Source organism: Esox lucius, chromosome 11, assembly GCF_011004845.1.
Source record: "Esox lucius isolate fEsoLuc1 chromosome 11, fEsoLuc1.pri, whole genome shotgun sequence".
NCBI classification, from domain to species: Eukaryota; Metazoa; Chordata; class Actinopteri; order Esociformes; family Esocidae; genus Esox; species Esox lucius.
Window position 1 is genome coordinate 40,837,633 of NC_047579.1, and position 27,660 is coordinate 40,865,292.

Sequence of the window (27,660 nt, forward strand, 5' to 3'; positions counted from 1 at the left end):
AGGATATATATCAAAACTAAATCTGAATCCTAAATGGAATTCAAGCAGGCTAATAACAGTCTCATCCAATGTGTAAAAGGGGTCTTTTTGCCATGGTGCAGATTAAAATATGTCATTTTAAATGGATCGATCATGGAACAATTTTTAAACATCAGATTCAACACTACTGTTGTTTGCTCCTTGGGGTTTAAGGTGTTTTGTAAAAGTACTTTGTGAAACCTGCTATTGTAAAAAGGGTTCATAAATACATTTGATTGATTGATTGATCTACCTTTTTTAATTAATCCATACAGAATTGGTTGCAATTCCAGTTCTATCCTCCAGAAGACCCAGATCAGATATTACAGCAAATAATATTGCCGAACTCAAGTATATTAATTTAAGGTAAACCAGTTTACATATGAAGGTATCATGTTTGTGAAAGACACAACTAGCCCTTGTGTTATAGTAACATTTTGGTTCCACTCATGTTATCAGGTCAAATTGATCCAGGGTGTTAAATCATTACCCAGTACTCACTATTGATATTTTAGCCCTGAACAAATGTGTTTGACATCCATAACCAACTAATCACTCATATAAATGATAACATTTACTAGTTTTATTTTATTATATAGTCCATTTAGACCACATTTACCTTATGATGAACACATGTTTTTTACCCCAAAAACAGAAATGTATCTTTATTTGCTATGATGGGCATTATAGCAAAATACTATTTGCTAGTTCAGTTCCAGTAGAAACAAAGTCATAATAATAGCTTGTGTTTGTGAAAGGTGAGGGGTGAGTAGTGATTTAACTTTTAGTTTGTGTGATGTTAGACATTACAAAGGGTCTCAGTAGGTGAAATACACTGATCAGCCATGACATTATGACCACTGACCGGTGAAGTGAATAACACTTAACCTTGTTAACATGGCACCTGTCAGTGGGTGGGATATATTAGGCAGCAAGTGAACATTCTGTCCTTAAAGTTGATGTGTTAGAAGCAGGAAAAATGGGCAAGCGTAAGGATCTGAGCGACTTTGACAAGGGTCAAATTGTGATGACTAGACGACTAGGTCAGAGCATCTCCAAAACTACAGCCCTTGTGGGGTGTTCCCGGTCTGCAGTGGTCAGTACCTATCAAAAGTGGTCCAAGGAAGGAAAAGTAGTGAACCGGCGACAGGGTCATGGCCGGCCAAGGCTCAATGATGCACGTGGGGAGTGAAGGCTGGCCTGTGTGGTCCAATCCAACAGACGAGCTATTGTAGCTCAAATTGCTGAAAAGGTTAATACTGGTACTGATAGAAAGGTGTCAGAACACACAGCGCATCGCAGTTTGTTGTGTATGGGGTTGCATAGCTTCCGACAGTCATGGTGCCCATGCTGACCCCTGTCCACTGCCATAAGCGCCTAAATTAGGCGCGTGAGCATCAGAACTGGACCATGGAGCAATGGAAGAAGGTGGCCTGATCTGATGATTCACGTTTTTTTCTACATCATGTGGATGGCCCAGGTGCGTGCGCGTCATTTACCTGGAGAATCCATGGCACCAGGATGCACTATGGGAAGAAGGCAAGCTGGCGGAGGCAGTGTGATGTTTTGGGAAATGTTCTGCTGGGGAACCTTGGGTCCTGCCATTCATGTGGATGGGGGACTCAAAAGGGGGACGTACACAATATTAGGCAGGTGGTTATAATGTTATGGTTGATTGCTTTATCTCTAACATGTGACAGTTCTGCACCTAATATGAAAGGGTAGAAGTACTACAACAAACACCGACCATGGCAGGCATAGTTTGTATGTGCAGTGTGTCTGTATGTGTGTGAGCCTGGAGGAGACGTGTAGTAAGGTGTAGTGAGGTGTAGTGAGGTGGAGTGAGGTGGAGTAAGGTGTAGTGAGGTGTAGTAAGGTGTAGTGAGGTGTAGTGAGGTGTAGTGAAGTGTAGTAAGGTGTAGTGAGGTAGAGTGAGGTTTAGTGAGGTATAGTGAGGTGTAGTGAGGTGTAGTAAGGTGTAGTGAGGTGTAGTAAGGTATAGTGAGGTGTAGTAAGGTGTAGTTAGTTGTAGTAAGGTGTAGTAAGGTGTAGTAAGGTATAGTGAGGTGTAGTAAGGTGCAGTGAGTTGTAGTAAGGTGTAGTAAGGTATAGTGAGGTGTAGTAAGGTGTAGTAAAGTTTAGTGAGGTGTAGTAAGGTGTAGTGAGGTGTAATGAGGTGTATTAAGGTGTATTGAGGTGTAGTAAGGTGTAGTGAGGTATAGTAAGGTGTAGTAAGGTGTTGTAAGGTGTAGTAAGGTATAGTGAGGTTTAGCAAGGTGTAGTGAGGTGTAGTAAGGTTTAGTAAGGTGTAGTGAGGTGTGGAAAGGTGTAGTGAGGTGTAGTAAGGTGTTGTAATGTGTAGTAAGGTATAGTGAGGTGTAGTAAGGTGTAGTGAGGTGTAGTAAGGTGTAGTAAGGCATAGTAAGGTATCGTGAGGTGTAGTAAGGTACAGTGAGGTGTAGTAAGGAATAGTAAGGTATAGTGAGATGTAGTGAGGTATAGTGAGGTGTAATAAGGTGTAGTAAGGTATAGTGAGGTGTAGTGAGGTGTAGTAAGGTGTGGTAAGGCATAGTAAGGTATCGTGAGGTGTAGTAAGGTACAGTGAGGTGTAGTAAGGAATAGTAAGGTATAGTGAGATATAGTAAGGTGTAGTGAGGTGTAATAAGGTGTAGTAAGGTATAGTGAGGTGTAGTAAGGTATAGTGAGGTGTAGTAAGGTAGTATAGTTTCCACTCTCTATCTGCTCGCAGCAGGTTCAACAAACATTTTAATCTAATCTCCACCACGGGGTCATTTTGACCCTAACATTACGATTGTAACTATTTTTATGTAGGGGCCTATATAGAGGCCTTGGAAACTGTTAAATTTGGTTGCCTTTCTTTGTACGTAAACATTAACATAAACACAATCTAGAAGATATAATCAAGTTTCATGCAGATCAAATGGCATTTCAGACATATCAAAGTCTTAAAACGGGTCAATTTGACCATAACATAACTTAAGGGCTAGTACAGATGGTAGTAAGATTATTTATGACAAGCAACTTGTGGAGGTAGAGTTACAGTGGGGAAAACAAGTATTTAATACACTGCTGATTTTGCAGGTTTTCCCACTTAGAAAGCATGTAGAAGTCAGTTTTTTTTATCATAAGTACTCTTCAACTGTGTGTAACGGAATAAAAAATAAAATCCAGAAAATCACATTGTATGATTTTTAGGTAATTCATTTGCATTTTATTGCATGACATATGTATTAAAAGCAGAAAAGCAGAACTTAATATTTGGTACAGAAACCTTTGTTTGCAATTACAGAGATCATACATTTCCTGTAGTTCTTGACCAGGCTTGTACACACTGCAGCAGGGATTTTGGCCCACTCCTCCATACAGATCATCTCCAGATCCTTCAGGTTTGGGGCTGTCGCTGGGCAGTACGGACTTTCAGCTCCCTCCAAAGATTTTCTATTGGGTTCAGGTCTGGAGACTTGCAAGGCCACTCCAGGACCTTGAGATGCTTCTTATGGAGCCACTCCTTAGTTGCCCTGGATGTGTGTTTTGGATCGTTGTCATGCTGGAAGACCCAGCCACGACCCATCTTCAATGCTCTTACTGAGGGAAGGAAGTTGTTGGCCAAGATCTCGCGATACATGGACCCATCATCCTCCCTTCAATACGGTGCAGTCTTCCTGTCCCCTTTGCAGAAAAGCATCCCCAAAGAATGATGTTTCCACCTCTAAGTTTAGACCAAAAAGCTCTATTTTTGTCTCATCAGACCACATGACCTTCTCCCATTCCTCCTCTGGATCATCCAGATGGTCATTCGCCTGGTCATGCGCTGGCTTGAGCAGGGGGACCTTGCGTGCGCTGCAGGATTTTAATCCATGATGGCGTAGTGTGTTGCTAATGGTTTTCTTTGAGACTGTGGTCCCAGCTCTCTTCAGGTCATTGACCAGATCCTGCCGTGTAGTTCTGGGCTGATCATTGATGCCCCATGAGGTGAGATCTTGCATGGAGCCCAGACCGAGGGAGATTGACCGTCATCTTGAACCTTTTTCTAATAATTGCGCCAACAGTTGTTGCCTTCTCACCAAGCGGCTTGCCTATTGTCCTGTAGCCCATCCCAGCCTTGTGCAGGTCTACAATATCCCTGATGTCCTTACACAGCTCTCTGGTCTTGGCCATTGTGGAGAGGTTGGAGTCTGTTTGATTGAGTGTGTGGACAGGTTTCTTTTATCCTGGTAACGAGTTCAAACAGGTGCAGTTAATACAAGTAATGAGTGGAGAACAGGAGGGCTTCTTAAAAAAAAACTAACAGGTCTGTGAGAGCCGGAATTCTTACTGGTTGGTAGGTGATTAAAAACTTATGTCATGCAATAAAATGCTAATTAATTATTTAAAAATCCTACAATGTCATTTTCTGGATTTTTGTTTTAGATTCTGTCTCTCACAGTTGAAGTGTACCTATGATAAAAATTACAGGACAATTATTTACATGTTTGTATTTAGGAAAACCTGCAAAATCGGCAGTGTATCAAATACTCGTTCTCCCCACTGTAGGTCTGGAAATATTTGGACACACAATGTTACTATAATATTTGGACACACAATGTTTTTAATTTTGGCTCTGTATGCCACCACAATGAATTTGAAATGAAACCACCGAGATGCAATTGAAGTGCAGACTTTCTGCTTTAATTCAAGGGGTTGAACAAAAATATTGTATGAAAAGTTTAGGGATTGCAACCATTCTCATACCCCTTATTTCAGGGTCTCAAATGTAATTGGACAAATTAACACAATCATAAATAAAAATTTCATTTTTAATACTTTGTCGAGTATCCTATGTAGGCATTGACAGCTTGAAGTCTGGAATGCATGGACATCACCAAAATGCTTGGTATCCTCTGTGATGCTTTGCCAGGCCTTTACTGCAGCTGCCTTCAGTTGTTGTTTCCTGAGTATTTTTGCCTTAAGTTTGGTCTTCAGCATGTGAAATGCAGGATCGGGTTGAGTGACTGACTCAGCCATTGCAGAATATTCCACTTCTTTGCCTTAAAATACTCCTGGGTTGCTTTCGCAGTATGTCATTGTATGGTCATTGTCCATCTGTAAAGTGAAGCACCGTCCAATCAACTACTGAATTTGGCTGAATCTGAGCAGACAATATATCCCTATACACTTCAGAATTAATCTGTCTCCTTCTGTCTTCTGTCACATCATCAATAAACACTAATGGCCCAGTGCCATTGGAAGCTGACTCCACCGTGTTTTAAAGATGTGGATCATGAGCCGTTCCAAGTCTTCTCCATACTTTTTTCTTCCCATCATGCTGGTACAGGTTGATCTTAGTTTCAACTGTCCAAAGAATGCTGTTTCAGAACTAGGCTGGCTATTTTAGATGTTTTTTGGCAAAATCTGGCCTTTCTATTCTTGAGGCTTATGAATGGTTTGCACCTTGTGGTGAACCCTCTGTATTTGCTCTTGTGAAGTCTTCTCCTTATAGTAGACTTGGATAATGATATGCCTACCTCCTGGAGAGTGTTCTTCACTTGGCTGGAGGTTGTGAAGGGTTTTTTCTTTACCATGGAAAGGATCCTACATTAATCCACCACTGTTGTCTTCCATGGACATCCAGTTCATTTTGTGTTGCAGAGCTCACAAGTGCGTTATTTTTTTCTCTGAATGTACCAAACTGTTGATTTGGCCACTCCTAATGTTCCTGCTATCTCTCTGATGGATTTGTTTTTGCAGCCTAAGGATGGCCTGGTGCTTTGAGAGGTCCTTTGACTGTATGTTGTGGTTTCACAGCTACAGCTTCCAAATGTGAATGCCACATCTGGAATCAAGCCCAGACCTTTTACCTGCTTAATTGATGAAGAAATAGGGAAGGAATAGCCCACACTGTCCATGAAACAGCTTTTGAGTCACTTTGTCCAAATATTTTCAGCCCCTTGAAAAAGAGGGGGCAACATATTAAAGAGCTGTAATTCCTAAACACTTCCTCCAATTCGGATGGATATGCCCTCAAATTAAAGCTAATAAATGCCCTCAAATTAAAACTGCACTTTAAGCCCATATTCATTATCATCATCATCATCATCTTCTTCCGCTTCATCTGGGGCCGGGTCGCGGGGGCAGCAGTCTAAGCAGAGATGCCCAGACTTCCCTCTCCCCAGACACTTCCTCCAGCTCTTCCGGGGGGACACCGAGGTGTTCCCAGGCCAGCCGGGAGACATAGTCCCTCCAGCATGTCCTAGGTCTTCCCCGGGGTCTCCTCCCGACAGACCGATACATCGACCGCATTACTGCAGAAGCTGCACCAATCCGTCTGTCAATCTCCCGTTCCATCCTTCCCTCACTTGTGAACAAAACCCCTAGATACTTAAACTCCTCCACTTGAGGCAGGCACTCTCCACCAACCTGAAGTGAATATTCATTATGGAAATAAAATACAGCCCTCGGAAAAAAAGAAGAGACCACTGCACCTTTTCCTTTCCTTTCCAAAAAAGTTTTGAGTGAGGAACAGAAGCGTTCAATTTGCAGTGGTCTCTTAATTTTAACCCTTCTGTTCCTGACTCCAAACCTTCCTTTTCAACTTTTTTTGGAAAGGAAAGTAAAAGGTGCAGTGGTCTCTTAATTTTTTCCAGAGCTGTGTATTGTGTTAACCAGCTAAAATAACAAAACTTTTGTTAGTGTCCAATTACACACACCTAAAGGATTATTAGGAACACCATACTAATACTGTGTTTGACCCCCTTTCGCCTTCAGAACTGCCTTAATTCTACGTAGCATTGATTCAACAAGGTGCTGAAAGCATTCTTTAGAAATGTTGGCCCATATTGCTAGGATAGCATCTTGCAGTTGATGGAGATTTGTGGGATGCACATCCAGGGCACGAAGCTCCCGTTTCACCACATCCCAAAGATGCTCTATTGGGTTGAGATCTGGTGACTGTGTGGGCCATTTCAGTACAGTGAACTCATTGTCATGTTCAAGAAACCAATTTAAAATTATTCGAGCTTCGAGCTGGTCAGAAACAATGCTCAGGTAGGTCGTGGCATTTAAACGATGCCCAATTGGCACTAAGGGGCCTAAAGTGTGCCAAGAAAACATCCCCCACACCATTACACCACCACCACCAGCCTGATCAGTGGTAACAAGGCATGATGGATCCATGTTCTCCTTCTGTTTACGCCAAATTCTGACTCTACCATCTGAATGTCTCAACAGAAATCGAGACTCATCAGACCAGGCAACATTCTTCCAGTCTTCAACTGTCCAATTTTGGTGAGCTTGTGCAAATTGTAGCCTCTTTTTCCTATTTGTAGTGGAGATGAGTGGTACCCGGTGGGGTCTTCTGCAATCCCTGTAACTGGGGCAGATTGTGAAATACTCAGACCAGCCCGTCTGGCACCAACAACCATGCCACGCTCAAAATTGCTTAAATCACCTTTCTTTCCCATTCTGACATTCAGTTTGGAGTTCAGGAGATTGTCTTGACCAGGACCACACCCCTAAATGCATTGAAGCAACTGCCATGTGATTGGTTGATTAGATAATTGCATTAATGAGAAATTGAACAGGTGTTCCTAATAATCCTTTAGGTGAGTGTATTTCCGGACATAACTGTATATGGAGAATCAGTGTGGTTTGGCGGATGCTCCGTGACCAACCGGAAGCTCCTACAACGGGTGGTGAAAACCGCCCAGCACATCACTGGTACCCAGCTCCCAGCTGTCGTTGACATCCAGTGCAAGCGGTGCCTCTCTTCGTTCCTGCACCAGCAGGCACAGGAACAGTTTCTTCCCATCTACTGTAACCCTGCTGAACTCTGTGACCCATCACTAACCATACCCACGGGCCCACCGCTTAATACCACCTCTCAGGGACCTCATTGCTGCTATCCATGCATTTCAGTTGCACATACTTCCTTACACCTCCAACTTGCTCGATTGTACAGTCAGAATTGCCATTGGTACTTGAATTTGCCTCATCGCACAACTATTCATTTCCCACTTTTACTTACATATACATTGTAAAATGTCTGTCCTCACCTATTTGTCTTCATTGCTCATTTAGTATTGCCATTTGCACTGTATTTGCCTTCATTGAACATCTATACATTCCACTTGCAATATACACTACACTTCATTCTTGAAAATGTCCTGCCTTCTTTTATTTGCATTTCTGGTTAAATGCTAACTGCATTTCATTGTACTGCACTCATAGTGTTCAATGACAATAAAGTTCAATCTTATCATGTTCAGTTCAAAAGTATAATCAGATCATTGCATCACTGCCATATGAATGGAAGCAGAACTTACCCAGTCTACCACTTATTAAAAACCATCAAAAGGGCATGTAGTTAAATGGAACTTGAGATGGGTGTTGGGATTGCTTTTGGGTTTAGTTATTATCGTGTGGTGCTGGGTGTGTGTGCATGTGTGTGTGTGTGTGTGTGTGTGAAGGTAGCTATGCTAATCTGGATATGGGTGTGCATGTGTGTAATCTGGGTGTGTAAGCATACGTGGGGTGACTGGAAGTTGTGGAGGAAACATGGTCTTTGTTATGAACTTATGGAACATGTCTAGTTGTGCAGACACTTATTCCTCCTACAGTCCATTATACAGGGCTGGGAATGAGGGCTGGGAATGTCGCTAGTAAAGAGGGCTAGTTAGCCAAAGACGGGTAAGATCCCACCTTTGAAACCGGGACAACCTAAGACAGGCACAGCTTTTCCTCTGAGGTACGCACACACGCACACACGCACACACACACACACACACACACACACACACAGTGTGTGATGAAGGAAGACTGTGTGATGAAGGAAGAAGATAATGAATAAAGAAGACAGTGAATGTAATGAACTGTATTAACGAGGAGGAACACCGCTCTGCAGACCTGTGATAGCTGAGGGAACTAAGATACAGTCTTATTTATGCAGATGTATGTCCCCTTTGAGTCTGGCATGCCACCGATTCGCAGCCTAATATATTTTGGGTCCAGATGCCCACTGCGGATCGCTGTGATCTGGCCGGCGCTGTCCGTGATGGTTTTTGGTTTTAATTGCGGTAATGTGTCTCTGTAAAGTGGGTAAGTGTGGTGATGTAGGTATGGATGCATTTAAAAAAAAAAAAACATTCAAATGATGCTGATATAGATGGTTTACAGATAGGTAATGTCTGCTCACTCATAGCTGATCTACTCCCCAAAAAAATTTATAAACTGACCTGACAGAGAGCTGACATGACGGTGAAGCTGAGGGGGTTACCACTGCACCAACTGACCATCATCATCATCAGAAACAGTTCATTCAGTCTCATTCACTGGATTTGTTAAACCATGGTTGATTTCAGTTAATTAAAATTACATTGAATGGGATGAGAATGTGTGATGGATCCTCAAAATTACATTACACCTCGTGAGAAAATCACATGAGCTAAATGTACACGAAACAATTAAATGCAACAGTCTAAAATGATAAATAATCCCAACAGGAAGATATGGCTTGATTGACAATGTAACAATATAAATAGGCTACAGTCTACATCATAATTGGGAATGATGGGAACAATTGAACATGACACTATTTGTCCAATCATAACTAGGGTACATACAGTGTGATAACATGATTTTATACGTGGCCAATGACACTGAGCCGTCTTCAGCTTGTACTGTAAACCTACGACTTGATCCGAAGAGCCAACGTTCTGCTAGCAGCCCATATATCCCAGTGCTAGCACCCCAGTAGATCTAGTGTCCCCATAAGTGACATTCCCCTGAGCCAATCACATGCAGCCAGCAAAGTTTAACAATGCCAACGCAGGTCATTTCATTTTCTAGCCTACCATCAGAAAGAACTGAGCGAGGCTCCCCATTGGTCATGAATGACACGTCGCCACTGCACATTTCAGATTCCACCCTGGACCAATTTCTGAATAATACAAAGCTTCACTTTCTTCCTTCTCTCTCCTTTGTCTCCTTTCTCTCACTCCTCTTCTCTCCTTTTAGTGGCTGTGTGCGAGTGTGTGTGTAGAATTGGCAATGAAGTGTCTATGATAGAGTTGCCAACGCGGTGTAATAGAACCAGGGTCCTGCTGACATCCTGGCAGACAGTGGCCTCTCATGGTCTGACCCTCAGATTTCACATTGGGTGTTTCATTTGGGAGGCCTGCGGTAATTTCTGTCCTTTCAGGAAGACCACCGTCACACAGACATTGTTAATGCTTGTAATTCGGGAACCTTTGGAATCTGAGACGTTTGTTCTATTTTCTGACCTGATTGGACTGAACCTGAATCCTGGTGGAAACCTATACAGCATAAAGGAAGTTTTATTTTTTCTGCACCTATGGATCAGCCCATGTTTCCATACATGGGCTGATCCATAGGTGTTCATTAGGGGTTTCCTGGGTCTGTCCAAGCAGAATGATCCCCTCTGCCTTTGTGTCTAACCCTCCCCAGACATACTGCGAACCATTATGATGGGCCAGTCTGGGGAGATGTTCAAATCCAGAGGAAGGAAAGTCCCCTGGCCTGTGCGCAGCCTTTTAAAGCGCTAACACATTCATTGGAGGTTTTCTTGTGTCGGGGTTTCCCAAGTGGAGGAGGGGGCGAGAGAGAATATGTACATTGTGCTGTCGTGCGGAAGGTGTTACCGTAGTTATTATTACAAACAGGCGGTAGGTTTTCAATCGAAAAAGCTCAGTTAGTCTCCGCCTACAGTTGTGTAGTTCGATGTGCCGTGCACTCACCCACCATCTGTAGGGGAGTGAAGAGGACATGAACAAGCCGACAAACAGCGTGAGGTGGTTCAGGAGAATGTGTGAGGAGCCCCAGTGGGGCTCCAGGCTGTTGGGCCACTCACTCTCTTATCAGCAATCATCTCTGTAGACCAGCACCGCTGAGTCACTCCAAAAGAGGCCGTGGACGAGTGGAAACAAATGCTACAATCCACAGTTAAATGTCTGAAACGATCCTCCCACTTTATCTTCCCCTTTCTCCCTCCCTCTTTCCCCTCACAGTCTCGTCAGACTCCGGAAGGGGAGTTCCTACCTCTGGACCAGTGTGAGCTGGATGTCGGTTTTGGAACGGGGGCGGACCAGCTCTTCCTGGTGTCTCCTCTCACCATCTGCCACGAGATCAATCCCAAGAGCCCCTTCTTCGATTTGTCCCAGCGCTCGCTTCTGAACGAGCAGTTTGAGATCGTGGTCATCCTGGAGGGCATCGTGGAGACCACCGGTGAGTAACTGCTGCTGGTAACTCTCTACTCTCCTCGTCGGACGCCTCGGCTTTGGGCAAAAAACAACTACAAGAAGGCGCGCTTAACCTGAATCACTGATCAAGGAAAACCATTACTATTACTTGGAGTGTAGCGTTGTACCTCATCGCCAAACATGAATCAGCCAGACCTTTCAACAGTCCTTGACCGAAGGCACCCATTGTCTGGTTTAAAATGGAGAAAGAGGTAGAGTGGGGCGTTTTTTTTTTTTCATTCTCCAAGTCAGCCTATAAATTATGAATCCTTTCACTCTGACAAACTTTTATCTGGCTCGCTCTATCTTCCAACTATCTATCCCGATTGGTACCAGGGGCACTTTTCCGGATTGCAGGAAATTGCTGAAAACCCTGCAGCTTTTTAGTTTTGCTTCAGTTCGAGTTGTTTTCAGTCTACTTGAAACTCTGGGCAGACACTTTTAATATCTGCGCATGATGGGAGGTTAGATGGTGTCTGGATATTTCATTTTAAATGTGACTTAAAGTACTATAATCTAGTCATTAAATAATTTATTCAAAACCTTGTCTCCCAGTTACATTAGGCCTGTAACTTACATTAGGCCTGTAAGTTTTAGTAGAATGTTAATAGCAAAAAAGACAATTATCTGCCAAAATGAACTCTGTGCCACAGCCTGTAAAATGTCTTGTGATGGATGATTCTCACAGACTCAACATAATTTCCAAATGCGTTGTATATTTGCAGGACCAAAGTTTTAATATGTTCCTAAGGAGTCAGGCCTAGACTTCCTGGTCGATCTAGCAACATGCTAAAACTAGAACAGCTTTGGATGTGCTTTTGAAGACACATATCTCAACAGCGACTGTCCTGGGTGCGCTGGGAGATTCTGTGATGAATCAGTGGATGATGTGCTACTGTGTGAGGTTTGCCCACTATTGCAAGAGGACTGTAACCTTTGGGTAATGACCCCTGAGAGGTCCAGTCTATGAAGGACTCACCCCAAAATGTTCTTAATGCTATTCAGTTGGTCAGGGTGTACTCTGTGTGTACGAGTGGTGAATATTTGAGTCATGGTGCTGAGACAGGGTGTTCCCTTTCAGAGCTCGATCGCCAATGGCGTGATCTGCTAATGGCCTTAAGCAAGGCCATTTATTCTCCACTTTAAAAGTGTATTTGGCTGACATTTCAGCTTGTCATGTGGGAATCAATGCTGGCACCCCAAGGGTCCATTCCGGTTGGTGTGGTTTTTGAAGGGTGCACATCTGTGGCACTTATTCCAAAGTGACCCCATGCCCAAACTTAGCTTTTACGTCAAAAGCCATGACTACGTTCTGCAGGACCCATAGCCATCAAGATACATGTTTTTTCAAAGGTAAACTGTTAAGATCATCCAAGAGCATACTGCCCAGTCGGGGGAGAACGCAGAGCTGGTCAATTTGAAAGGTTGTATACTTCCCAGCTAGCTGCTTTAATAAATTCAATTACACAAATTTAGGAATAATTGCTGGAAACTAAGTTCCTAAGAAAAGCATTCTCTGCTTTACTATTTTTACTTTGCTTATAGACACCTAAAGTTGTCTACTGTACAGAACATCCAGAGAACGTCTACTCGCCATTTTCTGTTCCAGTTTTAATACCTCTTGAAAATGGACAGTTACATTCAGTAGTCGATAAAACGCTACATATTTCGAATCCCAAACAGAATAGCTGTATAGAACTGCATGCAGGTTATAACAGGGCTGAGACTCCCAAAACAACAAGTGTTTTTCTGTCGTCTAAATCAACTAATGTGACTCATTGAAACATGAATACAAATAATCTCGTCTTTGTCTGCTTTGGCATCATTTCGTGTTCTTCATTCTCTATCCCCTTCCTTTTTTCCTTTAATCTTTGCTCTGTTCTTAACACTTCTCCCTCCTTTCTCCTCATCTTGGACCGGAGCATTAAAGCTGAATAGGCTTAGAGGAGGGATGAGGAGGGGGAGGAGGGATGAGGCGGGATGAAGAGTCAGCCAGGCAGGAAGCACTGTCTGTGCTGTGTTGATAATGTCATTACAGCAATCTGTAGCAAACCGTTTAGCCTCTCCGTGTCTCCCCATTTGCCTCTATTTGTCTCTGTCTGACTCTATCTCTCTCTGGTTTGTCTGACTCTATCTGTTTCTCTGACATATTCTCTATTATATCGATCATAATCTATCTCAATACACCGATCAGCCATAACATTATGACCATCTGCCTTATATTGTGTAGGTCCACTTTTGCTGCCAAAACAGCCCTGACCCATCGAGGCATGGACTCCACTAGACCTCTGAAGGTGTGCTGTGGTATCTGGCACCAAGACGTTAGCAGCAGATCCTTTAAGTCCTGTAAGTTGTGAGGAGGGGCCTCCATGGATCGGACATGTTGGTCCAGCACATCCCACAGATGCTTGATTGGATTGAGATCTGGGGAATTAGGAGGCCAGGTCAACACTTTTAACTCGTTGTTGGGTTCCTCAGAACATTCCTGAGCCCAGTCTTTGCTTTGTGGCAGGGCGCTGAAAGAGGCCAATGCCATCAGGGAATACCACTGCAATAAAAGCGTACACGTGGTCTGCAACAATTCTCAGGTAGGTGGTACGTGTCAAAGTAACATCTACATGAATGGCAGGACCCAAGGTTTCCCAGCAGAACATTGCCCAAAGCATCACACTGCCTCCGCCGGCTTGCCTTCTTCCCATAGTGCATCCTGGTGCCATGTGTCCTCCAGGTAAGTGACACACACGCACCTGGCCATCCACGTGATGTAAAAGGAAACCTGATTCATCAGACCAAGCCACCTTCTTCCATTGCTCCGTGGTCCAGTTCTGATGCTCACGTGCCCAATTTAGGCGCTGACCGCAGTGGACAGGTGTCAGCATTGGCACCCTGACTGTCTGAAGTTATGCAGCCCCATATATTACAAACTGTGATGCACTGTGTGTTCTGGCACCTTTCTATCAGTACCAGCATTAACCTTTTCAGCAATTTGAGGGGACTCTTTTTAATTTCTCTATATGTCTTTCACGTTCACTGAATCTGTAAACTATTTTAAAGCTCTGTATTGTTGTGTGTCTTATTGGTCGTTATACTCTACATTTGACCAGAGATTAAGAATTGCATCTACATTTTCGTCTTATCTGTTCGTCAGTGTACATAGGCTTCTCTCTTTCTACAGCTATTCTGTAAATGGTAGAAAATGCCTCTGCCAAAGTAACATTGTAATTTGCTCGGTTTTGTCTAGTTGATTCTCTCTAGCGTGTCAAACTGTGTTTTCTCTGTATTTGGTGGAGTCTGCCTGCGTTGCAGTCCAAAGAGACAGAGGTTTCTGACAGCTGTACAAATGTGTGTATGTGTGTGAGTCTACATACATTGCCAGTAATAGGATGAAAGCAGGAGCTAGGTGAATAAGGAGCGGCGCATTATGGTAACCAGGGCAGATTGTGCCAGGTACTTAGGATAACCCTCTCCAAAGGGATGTATTCTTCTCTTCTCATTCAAGATTCAGAGCATAACAGAATATCTGTGGGTTTCTGGACATCTGAATGATGACAGGGCTAATTAGCAGTGTTGACATCGCAAACCCAGTACAGACCTGGATACACATCAGCCCAGATGCCAATCAATAAATAGGTCTGTTTGATGTTGCTGCTCTGCTTTGTTTGTTTCCAGCCGGTCATTTCACGGGTCATTTTCAGAGGCATTTGTGTATTTAAATCGCTAACATCTCGAGATCAAAAGCGCTAACATAAAGGCAGTTTTGAAACCTGGGTAAATTGTTTAAAGGCCTGGTTCTGGGCTGGTATAACCCCACAGCAGTGGCCTGGTTCTGGGCAAGGATATCTCCACGGCGGTGGCCTGGTTCTGGGTCGGGATAACACCACGTCGGTGGCCTGGTTCTGGGTTGGTATAACCCCACGGCGGTGGCCTGGTTCTGGGTTGGGATAACACCACGGCAGTGGCCTGGTTATGGGTTGGTATAACCCCACAGCGGTGGCCTGGTTCTGGGCAAGGATATCCCCATGGCGGTGGCCTGGTTCTGGGTGGGGATAACCCCACGGCGGTGGCCTGGTTCTGGGTTGGGATAACCCCATGGCGGTGGCCTGGTTCTGGGTTGGGATAACCCCACAGCGGTAGCGTTGCTGTTTATGTAGTCAGTTATCAAATTAAAGGGTTAATAATCGTGTCATGTTCTCCCTCTATGTTTAGTGTTACAAAGCAGAAAAGGGACTAAGCAGAGACAGTGGCTCTCAAAACGTCTCTTTTGTGGACTCATAACTGCTTATTGATTGGCGAGGGCCTTTGATACAGATACAAATGTCAAGGAAATCCTCTCACTAGAGCAGAGATGAGATAAAGCTGCAGCCTGCCACAGGAACCTAGAAAACTCAGGTCATTATCTCAACCACCCTTTAGCAGGAATGCAGGACCAAGGCTCCATTCTACCAGTCATACCAAATGACCATTTCAAACCAAATGTTGTCATACACTATGTAAAGAGTAATTATTAAAAAGGAAAATAAGTTACCAGCACAATGAATACATACTATGCATACGTAATTTAGGTTGATATACATACAGGGGGTATAGTCATTATAAAGGAGTATAAGGTCATATAGGTTGATATACATACAGTGGTTATATCAGGGGTGGGCAATATTTTTCCCTGGGAGGCCACACTGAAAATGCCAGAGAGCATCATGGGCCAGATTACTTTTTTAACCAACATGCCTAAAAAACACAAAACATAGCTAACTCTGTTAACTTGCATATTATATTTGTTTTTTATTATTATTTTCTGTTTACAACAAAAATCCCTTTTTAGGGTTATTACTCAACAGAAATGTTGCAACACGTATTTGCCTTAAAACTTAACTTTCAACTCAACAGAGTAAGCTAAATCACATAAGGTATAGTGTATAACAGCTATATAGGTATAATAGATATTAGGGCAGACATAAGTCTATGAAATCACTTCTGAAGATTTTCACTCAAAGCAAATGTTGGTATAATTGCCATCATACAGTATATTTCTGCACTACGTGCTTTTAACGACAGCGATTCCAGCAGCCCAGACCCAAGAAATCAACTTTTAGGGCAACTCACTCAATATGAACAGGAGAGCCTCGTATGGGCGTTGACAAGTGATGTGAAGTCAGGAGTCATTTCTGTTGAAGCAGTGTGCGGTACTGTTGAAGAAGTGTGCGGCTTTGAAGCGGTGTGCGGTACTGCTGCAAGATGTTCATCAGTGAGGCTGCATCTGCGCTCGGACTTGTTGAATTGTAGCATCGGTTGACAGTTTTTGTATTTCACTGCATGCTTGCTCTGGGAGTACCTCTGCAAATTGTACTCTTTAAAAACTGTGACGTTAGCTTAACATATTAAGCAAGATGCTTTTTCCTGCGAAATCTGCAAATAAATATTTTCCTGTAAATAGTTTTTTTAATACCCTGCTTTCGTTATCAACTTTAGGCTAATTTCCAGAGATTGCTAGCCATCAATTGTATAGTACGTACAAATGATAACTGGATTCCATAACTGGAATGATAACGTGGATTGTGGTGCTGGTCCCTTCGTATCATAGCAACGCAAAAACCTTGTTTCAACTTAAAGGTATTTTAAACAGACAGTATGATACTGCTGTACTTATTACTGGGAGTGCCACGGGACTTTTAATTTGAAAATAAATAAATATGCAACAGTAAATAAAGTAATGTAATCTGTGGATCTGGATGTTCTGCGGGCGGGACAGAATGACTCAACGGGCCAGATCCGGCCCGGGGGCCTTATCTTGCCCAGGTCTGGGTTATAGGGAATTATCTGGTTCGAAAAAATACCAGCTGCATTGTCTACGTGTGAAAGTATTTGTGAGTGTGTGTTTATGTGTGTGTGTGTGTGTGTGTGTGTGTGAGTATGCTGAGTTAAAAATGCATGCGTTTACATGCAATGAGTGAACTTGCTGCATTTGTGTTGCACCAACACCCCCTGCCCAGCTCCATAGCATCCCTTTAAAGGGAGGCGTAAAGAGATATGGGTTATTCACCTTTGCCCTCTAGTCCTCACCGTAAAAACGATCAGATATCCGTGTAACCAGGGAAAAGACAGAGACACTGACTCAGAGCCGAGTAGACTCAGGCTGTCATTTAGTCAGTTATTTCCATCCAAGCTTATTTGACTCAATGGTCCTACAGTCCACTCTGGAGAGGCAGAAGGAGGTAAATAGTGAATGCAATGTCTGTGTTTCAGAGACAGCCTCTGAAAAACCTGTTAGGGGATACGAATTGACGAGCAGCGGTGTTGTGGCCATTTCTATGAGCCGTGTGAGAGCCAGCGAACATCTCTCTGTCAGAGTTAGGGGTGCGGCGGTATTTAAATCTCCCACATGTAATGTGCAGGTCTATGCCTGGGAAATTGCTTTTTTACTTATGCTGTCGGCAGTTTGGAAAACAAACTGTTTCCACACATGCTGAAAGTCGGAGAGTGGAAGGAAGAGGCGTCGGTTGCTTCATTTGTTCAGAATGAAAACGACAGCCATCGCAGAGCTACGTGGCGCACACTTGGACTGACTACTCTACTCTCCCTTCCTCAGGCATGACGTGTCAGGCGCGGACGTCCTACACGGAAGACGAGGTACTTTGGGGTCACCGGTTCCTGCCCGTCATGTCCCTGGAGGAGGGCTTCTTCCGGGTGGACTACTCCCAGTTCCACAGCACCTTCGAGGTCAACACGCCGCCCTACAGCGTCAAGGAGCACGACGAGAAGTCCTCCCTGCCGTCGCCCCTCTACCCCCCCACGCCCCTGCTGGGCGAGACCCTTGGCACCACCACCCGCCGGGCCCGGGTCTTCTCCGTCGACTGCATCAACACAGCGGAGCGGGAGGAGCGGGCCGGGCATTCCAAGCTGCCCGGGAAGCTCCAGAGGATGAGCTCGTCCGGCAGGGAGGACCTGCAGAGGAAGGTGCTGATGCTGGGTTCCCAGCAGCACTCTGAGAAGGCCTGCAGCACTGGAGACCTGCCCCTCAAGCTGCAGCGGCTCAGCTCCTCCGGCCCCGAGGCAGAGACCCGGCTACAGCTCAAGGCCCTGAAGGTGGGCTTCGAACCCATGACCCAGTCCACCGGAGACCTGCAGCTGCCAGCTGCTCCCACCCCCTTCCCGGCCCGTGACCACACCCCTTTGCCGTCGGGCGGTGGGAGAGGGGAGGACAACCTGCCAGACAAACTACGGAGGATGAACGCCGACCGCTGAGGTCATGGAGACCGGACTCTGCTTGACTCTGCGTCACAAGTGGGACCCTGCATTACTTTCAAACAGGGCCAATTTGGGACGCAGTCTCTGATTACATTTTGAGCAGGCTACCTTTTCTTTTGACCTCAAACCACTGGAGGGATAGGACTCTGAACATTTACTGAAGACAGTGATATGGAGGAAAGGTCAAATGACGATGCGCGTCACTATTCTCTTGTTTTTCAAACACAATCTTTACTGGAATTACAATGATTTGTTTGGTTAACATTGTCCATACCTTGGTCTCACAATACAGAAAACACACATACCTGATTTTAACATCCTTGCACACATACTACACAGAAGTGTGCATGTATACACTAAATCCGTCTGAATGCACTGTATACCCCATCTTTAACAGTAGTTTTAAATGAATAAAATATATTTAAAATGATATTACATGGTGCATTTTCTCCATCAATGCAACCTTCACGCGGCGAGAGGCACTGTAGAAATACCCGGTCTATTTAACTGGTCGTAACTAGGACAGTGTGTTACAGGTAATTCCATGGTGACAGTAAAACAGATTCTTCCCATTTGGGATGTTAGTGCCACATTATTTTACCAAACTCTACGCTGCACTGTAAGTAAATAAATATTCATAAGATTTTCTGAGGGGGATTTTTATTGAGGGGGGAGTGCTGGTGCCGATGGTTTAAAGACTCTTATATGCTTTTTCCACTGTGAAATATACTGCACTTTCATAGGGAATATGGTGCCTTTTGGAACATACTAAAATTCTCTTTAAGTATTCATGGTACTTCTGGTATTTTTACCCCACAATGAGAATTGAGTTTTGGTCATTATGTCCGTCACAGATCTTCACCTAAATCACTTCTGACGCTGCCTTATTAGATCAACCTAATAGAATTGGAGATGATGGAGCACAGCACCAAAAGTGTCTTCTATATTTTTAGCATGGAACTATTAGCGACAGAACTTTGAATTAATCTTTTGATAAGTAGATTGAGTGCCAATCTCTTGTGGTTGCATTATAACAAACCCCTCCCCATTTATTATCACACCACATGTATATCTGAATATGTCAAAATCAATGCCCTTGAATTAAAATGTTGATAATTAAATTGGTTAGACTATATACGTTGCTTATTATTCAAAGTACAATACTGTTTCCAAAAAAGTAGGGAAACTGCGTAAAATGTAAATAAAAACAGAATACAATGATGTGCAAATCATTTAAACCCTATATTGTATAGACAATAGTACAAACACAACATATCAAATGTTGAAACTGAGAAATGTTATTGTTTTTGGAAAAATACATGCCCATTTAGATTTTGATGCCAGCAACATGTTTCAAAAAAGTTGGGACAGGGGCATTTTTAACCACTGTGTTGTATCACCTCTTCTTTTAGCAAAGCATGTTTGGGTACTGAGGAGACCAATTAGTGTAGTTTTGAAAGTGAAATGTTTTCCTATTCTTGCTTGATATAGGACTTCAGCTGCAGGGTTCGGGGTCTCCTTTGTTGTATTTTTCATTTCATAATGTGCCAATGTTTTCAATAGGGAACATGTCTGGACTGCAGGCAGGCCAGTTTAGCACCCAGACTCTTTTACTACAGATCCATGCTGTTGTAATATGTGCAGAATGTGATTTGGCATTGTCTTGCTGAAATAAGCAAGGCCTTCCCTGAAAAAGACATTGTCTGGATGGCAGCATATGCTGCTCCAAAACTTGTATATATTGTTCAGCATTTATGGTGCCTTCACAGAAGTGGAAGTCACCCATTCCATGTGCAGTGATGCACCCCCATACCATCATGGATGCTGGCTTTTGCACTGTCCAGTGATAACAAGCCACAAGGGTCCTCTCCTCTTTAGCCCAGAGGACACGGCATCCATGATTCCCCCAAAAAAATTCAAATATTGATTTGTCCTGGATGACATCTAAAATGAGCTCGGGCCCAGAGAATGCGCCAGCTTTTCTGGATGTTGTTTATGTCTGGTTACTTCTTTGCATGGTAGAGTTTTCACTTGCATTTGTGGATGCAGGGACAAACTGTGTTCACAGACATTGGTTTTTGGAAGCATTCCTGAGCCCATGCAGTGATTTCCTCTACAGAATGTAGTGTTTTTAATGCAGTGCTGCCTGAGGGCCCGATTGATCACAGCCATCCAATATTGGTTTTCGGCTTTGTCGCATGTTGCTTGTAGCAGAGATTTCTCTGGATCACGAGAATCTTTTAATGATATAATGTACCATAGATAATGAGATCCCCAAACTCTTTGTAATTTTATGTTGTTGAGAAACATTATTTTTAAATTGTTGCACTATTTGCCGGTGCAGTCTTTCACAGAGTGGTGAACCCATCCCCATCTTTAGTTCTGAAAGAGTCATCCTCCCTGGGTTGTTCTTTTTATACCCAATCATGTTACTGACCTGTTGCCAATCAACCTAATTAGTTGTTCCACCATGTTCTTTTTTTGCATTACACAACTTTTCCAGGCTTTTGGTGCCCTTTTATTAAACATGTTGCTGGCATCATATTCCAAGTGGGCATATATTTTTCAAGGAACAGTAACATTTCTGCAGCAGGGTCTGTTCCTGACACACGTTGTTTAGGGTGAGACTTGCACCTCTTTTACTCCCATTACGCTGCTGGGGCTTAATGCTGAGAGAAGTCATTTTGAAAGGTGTTTTGCGTGTGATGAGTTTGCCGCTGCTGATTCTCGTTCTCTAGAAATACACATTAATGCATAATTAGCCCAATAAGGGGCTACCTTAAATTAGCACCATAATAAGACTTCTAACCTGCTGTTTGTCCTACTAATCTCTGCAAATCCCCTTCATCACCACTGCCTGTATGTTTCATTATTTCTTATTGAAAATATTTAGCAAACAATGAATAAAAGCTTAATAAATGATCTGAGCAAGCCTCCCCTGTCCACAGGAAGAGAGCAGTACTCAGAATGTTACTGGAGCGTTACTGGAGCATTGCTGGGGCGTTACTGGACCGACAGCCTTCCAGTCCTCTCCAATATCACTCCACGTGAGTCTGACTGTGTAATTGGTGAGACACGCAACCACACACACAGACACTCACACTCACTCACACAAACCCACACTTCTTCTCTGGTTAATGAAAAGGTTGGCGCTTGTAGCGCAGGTTAGGCCCCAGTCAAACCGGGGCGCGGGCGAACTAACCAAGGAATTAATCACCAGATGCCAGAGAACTTTCCACACATGTCTCTCCATGGCTGCCGTTCAAGCAGAGGTAATCACAGAACAGTTCTCCTCCCCTTTTGGCAATGGCAGAGAACCCAGGGCTGCTCGACTGGAACTAGAGTACAATATTTTTATACACAGGCCACCCCCTTGATCTGAGGAGCGTTCACTCCCACTGAAGCCAAAAGAGCCACTATTGCCTAAATAGTGCAGTACTTTTGACCAGGGCCTGTGGGAAATGGGTTTTGATTTGGGCTGCAACCATGGCAACATGGCTGGAGATGCAGCACAGGTGAGGGGAGTAGTGGGGTGGTTGAGTCGACTCTACATATGAATGTGTTGGTCCGCCGACGTCCCAGCCTTCCCCCCTCAGCCTCTGTCCCCGGGCTTTGATGATGGGAACAATGCTTCAGTCAGAACAATGACGTCACGGGACACTGAGCTGTGTAGCAATCACAGTTAAATGACCACCACTCGACAAACAGCCGCACGCATGCACACACACAAACACACACACACACACACTTTGTTTGCTGTAATACAACTAATTTGATCCCCAAGTCATCCACTTTTTCCTGCAGATTGATGCAGTTCCAGCCTTCACACCAGTGGGCCTTTTTAAAGGGATGAGCGACTGACCCAAGAAACCACATCCACATGACCTTTTCAGTATTCATAATGCACACTGTCTCCCATACGCACAGATGCATGTGTGCCCAGGGCCGTTTTAATCCACAGGCTTACCGTGGCTGTAGCTCAGGGGCCCCAGCTGGCTGTGTTATGTAAGCAATAAGGCATGGGGGGTGTTGTGGGGCCAATATACCACTGCTAAGAGCTGTTCTTAGACACAACACCTCGCCGAGCTCTCAGCCGTGGCAATGTAGAGTACTGTGCAAAAGTCTTAGGCACCTGAAAGTCAAACTCAGGCCATTTATGTGGGTAGCAGGTGTTTTAATAAAAAATAATAGATATATACATAAATACATTAATATATACTATTATTCAGTTTTTTTTACAAATAAATACTATCCAAAAAATGTCCTTTAGTTCAACTTTGAGGTGCCTAAGACCTAAGGTACTGGCATGGTACTGTATCTCAAACCCACAAGATACCTTATTGATCCAATTCACAGATTCGATCCTGTGAAAAGGAAAAGGCAAACAAACACACAAAACACATAGCAGATGTGAACAATAATCCACAGTGGGTTCAAACAAATTAGCAACCACCAGTGTACTAACCACCAGTCTAACCACCAGTGTACTAACACCCGGTCTAACCACCAGTTTACAAATTACAGGTCTAATTACCAGTGTACTAACCACCGGTCTAACCACCAGTGAACTAAACACCGGTCTAATCACCAGTGTACTAACCACCATTCTAACCACCAGTGTACTAACACCCGGTCTAACCACCAGTTTACAAATTACAGGTCTAATTACCAGTGTACTAACCACCGGTCTAACCACTGATGTACTAACCACCAGTCTAACCACCAGTGTACTAACCTCTGGTTTAATCACCAGTGTACTAACCTCTGGTCTAATCACCAGTGTACTAACCACCGGTCTAATCACCAGTGTACTAACCACCGGTCTAACCACCAGTGTACTAACCTCCTGTCTAATCACCAGTGTACTAACCACAGGTCTAATTACCAGTGTACTAACCACAGGTCTAATCACCAGTGTACTAACCACAGGTCTAATCACCAGTGTACTAACCACCGGTCTAACCACCAGAGCTTAAACCGACAAGTGTCTTTGATGATTGGTAACATGGAACAGGTGCACAGGAGTGGTGTGTGTTTGAGATGACTGCCGGCGGTGCAGACCAGTCGTTAGTACACCAGCAAGGCCAAGTGCTGGAGGGGAGGCTCCGGAGGGGACTGGTTTGGTGATGTTACAATTGGACTCCGCATTTGGCAAACTCAATAGATTGGACATTATTTCGGAGGACACAAACCTTCTCTATTTAAGCTCTCTCACTTCAAAAACGCTGTAGACATCCAAGATGGAATTGTGTCGATTCATTGGACTGGTTGTAAAAAATTGTTCCCAAGAGCACAGTGGGCATCATAATTGTGAGATGGAAGAAGTTTGGAACCACTAAGACTCTTCCTAGAGCTGGCCGTCCAGACAAACTAAGTAACCAGGCAAGAAGAGCCTTAGGCAGGGAGATGACTCTAACAGTGCTTCAGTATCTTTACAGGGAGAACCTGCCGGAAGGGCAACCATCTCTGCAGCACTCCATCAATCAGGCTTTAATAGTATAGTGGCCAGTCGGAAGCCACTCCTGAGTAGAAGGCATATGATAAGCCGCCTGAAGGACTCTGAGAGCATGAGGAAAAAGATTATCTGGTCTGATGAGACCGAAATCTAACTATTAGACCAGAATGTGTTACGTGAGGCAATGTCGGACTTCATCACAGTCCGTTTGTACTCCAAGGACAATGATCTCTTAAAGGGCATAATAAAACACTAACCCTTAAATATGCCAAGTGAAGCTGAAATGTCATAAATCCTTTAAATTTGTACATTCAAAAGTTATTTTCAATAAAGTTTAACACGTTTTAGTCCATTTCGGGAATGGAATGGATATAAATGAGTCGTAGATTGAGACGTTTTTTTTAAGACATATTTTTGGGTTCAACTCCTCTTCAAAGAATTGTTTGCTGAAGTGTAAAGCCTGTCAGTGTGAGTCAGGATGAAAGACTAGTGTGAGACCGGAAGGGGGAAGGGAGTGATGCCTCGCGTAAGCATTGAACACCAGATGGGGAGAGGGGGAAGAGAGCTGTCTCTTTCTCCATGGGCGCCTCCCTCGTTCATTTCCGTTCTGGCTCAGTGTTGTGTCATCCAGGACTTTCACATGTAATAAACATTAATCAAGGGGAAAATTGTCCTTACATTATTTTAAAGTATCAGCAGAAAGGCTGTTCTGATTGGTCAAAAGATCAATTAGTAGAAATACTATCAAAATTTGTATTTCTACGTGCCCTGACACTGTTAAAAACATGTAGAGTAAAATGAAAGACAGAATGTTGAGCAACCAGTAGCCCACATCAATAATGTAAAGGTTGGAGATACATACAGTATGTGAAAGAAAAGATCGACAGTCCCCCAAAATAATCCAGTGGAACCGGCTGATGGTGTTATCGAATAGAGGTGACGCATGGTCGATAAGCTCAAGATGGCCGTATCTCTTAAGATACTTGAAAAAGAGCTCTTGGCCCTGATAGTTATGTTGTTTTGCAGACAGATTAGTCTTCTCTTTTCATCGGCAATGATTTGCTTTTCCAGAAATGTGTTTTTCCTCCAACTATATTGCCAACTATTGCGAATGCCTGTTACAGATGTTAGTAGATAATGACACCGGCAGCTCAACATTCTGTTTGATATTTGAAGCACGTGCTGTCTACATTTTCATTTCATTTCCTGTAGTGTTTGTGATTTAGGTTACACGTCATGCACACGGTGTCTTACTACATGAGAAATTGGGAGCAAAATATGTTTTTCAAAAACGCTTCCTAATTGCTGTTGATATGACAGACATATTTGAAGGTGAAATTTACAGAACCTTAGATGAACGCACACACTGACACAAATCTACAACCTTCCTTGAGCAGAACATAGACTTGGATTGCACAGGGCCCAGTTTACATTTTTATTACACATTAATGGACACAGACAAACACATTGACATGGACACAGCCACATATATTCATGCAACCAAATACATCTTGCACCTGAAAAAGGACAGAAACAGTAGTCATAAAATGACGCACCAGCTTCAAATAGTAATCATCTCAAAGTGCCTCAAAACAATCTGTAATCCCATTATGCCACAAATCTGTATCAAAATCTTACTGATCCTGGTACATACCTGTTATCTGTTGGAAAGATGATACATTTTAGTCGTTTAGCAGCAATTCAACCTTATCCAGATTTAATTGCATATGGTTGACAAAGTTACCTCGCTGACATTGGCAGTTTTATGTGTAAAACATTGGTGGGGCACAAACCATTTCAAAATATAGGATACATACCAGTAAAGCTACAAAACTCCCTCTTGCTACTGATGTGTTTATTCAACACATCAACAAACGGCGTGGCTCCACAAAACACTTTTAACGACAGAGCGGCTTGTTTCTACCAGGTGTTGTAGTACATATACTGGAGAGACAGAGAGAGAGACCTTCTTGTGTAATTGCTCTCCTTCTCTCTCACAAACATGTAAAATTACCACTGTCACATTTACAAGCCTAAATTAGGAATGCAACCAAACTCAGAACCAATGTGCCTACAGGGCCATACGTGAACAACAATGAGCTCAACACCACTGAAGGCCACAACGAAGCGGAAAGACAACTTTTTAGGGATACAGATCCATTCTATGACAACAACCTTAATAGATAAGCATGGACACACTGACACTCGTCATCATCTATATCAATCGATCCAGCACAAAAATATGACCAATGCACGGACCAGCACCACAAAGGCAGGATGTTAAAATATGCTTTCACTCACCAAGGCTGAGGGCTCACTTGAAGAGAAAGGTGGCACAGCGGTTCTTTCTCAGGGCAAACTTATCGATGACTTTGGGCCAAGTAGCTGCTGAATCAGCTGGCTTTCGATGGACAACATGGCCAATGCGTTGAGTCGGGGCTGTCCCATGGTATTGCGAGTGAAGATTTTTACCCTCTTCAAGGTGGAAAAGTTCCTCTCTGACTCGGATGTCGTCATAGGTGTTGTTATGATAATATACAGCCGAGTGACGGTCTCAGCCAAAGCCTCTTCTAGGTTGTTCTCATGGATGGATCTTAACAGAGACAGGGCCGTCTTACCAGTGTGAAGCTCAGTGTGGCGGTACAGCGTGGTCAGCTCAGACTTCAAATTTCCCTCGTCCTAGAGGCCATAGTTTCACCCTACAGTCAAGCTCAGATGTAAGGAATGACAGGACAAATTGTGGGAAGAGCGAGCTGTCAACCAGCTTGGCAGCAATCAGGTGGTCATTTTGTGAAAACCTCTGCTCCACCTGGGAGATGACTGTGTCGCATGCCTCCATCATCAACGGCGCTGTGTTGGTTACTCGTTGGCCTGGCTCGTCTGTTCCATCGTGAACGGTGGCAGCCCATTCATCAGGTTGCTTCCGCATATGCTGGACTTGAACATTCTCCTTGAAATGGGTGAGTGCACTGCAAATCCAAGATGCATCGATGCTCTGTTTTTGCAAAGTGTTGTAAAAAACATCAACTTCTGACATAAGGAAGAAGAAAGAATTCCAGCAGCATCAGAAAGGCTCGTTCCCGGAGTTTTTTGACAGGCCGTATGCCTCACTTATGGTGGCCTCATCCCATCCTGGTTGTGTGGGTATGTCCTCAATACACAGGAGCAGCGCAGCATGGTTTTCCCAAACTGCATTGACAGTTCTACTTTTAAAGTTCCATCGTACAGCGGGTGGCCTTGGAATGCGCCTCTGTGTTGCCTCAGAGGCGAGAGAAAATGGAGTACCAGAGAAAATGGTGGCAAAAGCAGTTAATTTGGAAAAAAACACCTTGCTGAACAAGGATGCTGCAAGGTCAGGTTCAGCTGATGAGCATAGCAGTGAACAAACTGGGCATGTGGGTATGTCTCTTTCATTAGCGTCTGTACCCCTCGGATGTTTCCACTCATTACAGCCGCATCATCATAAGTCTGAGCGATCATTTTCTCCCAGCTTCAGTGGTTCCAGCACACCCTTGATACAATTAGAGAGGCAGAGTCCAGTTTTATCTTTGACTTCCACAAACTCCAAAAACCTCTCTGTCACTGTATTATCAGACAACATGTATCGCAACATAACCACCATTTGTGATTTACAGGAGACATCAGTTGTCTCATCTGCCTTTATGGCAACAAATGATGTCTCGTCCACTT

General features: G+C 43.7%; 1 protein-coding gene across 1 annotated transcript in view; it reads left to right on the top strand.

Moving 5' to 3' along the window:
- Window positions 1–18,947, top strand: part of kcnj19a (potassium inwardly rectifying channel subfamily J member 19a) — a 30,204-nt gene extending 11,257 nt beyond the window's left edge. The window contains exons 2-3 of the mRNA XM_010874731.3: window positions 11,040–11,256; window positions 17,857–18,947. Of these exons, the coding sequence (XP_010873033.1) occupies window positions 11,040–11,256; window positions 17,857–18,512 (873 nt within the window). The 3' untranslated portion in view covers window positions 18,513–18,947. The remainder of the gene's footprint in view (window positions 1–11,039; window positions 11,257–17,856) is intronic.
- The last annotated feature ends 8,713 nt before the right edge of the window (window positions 18,948–27,660 follow it).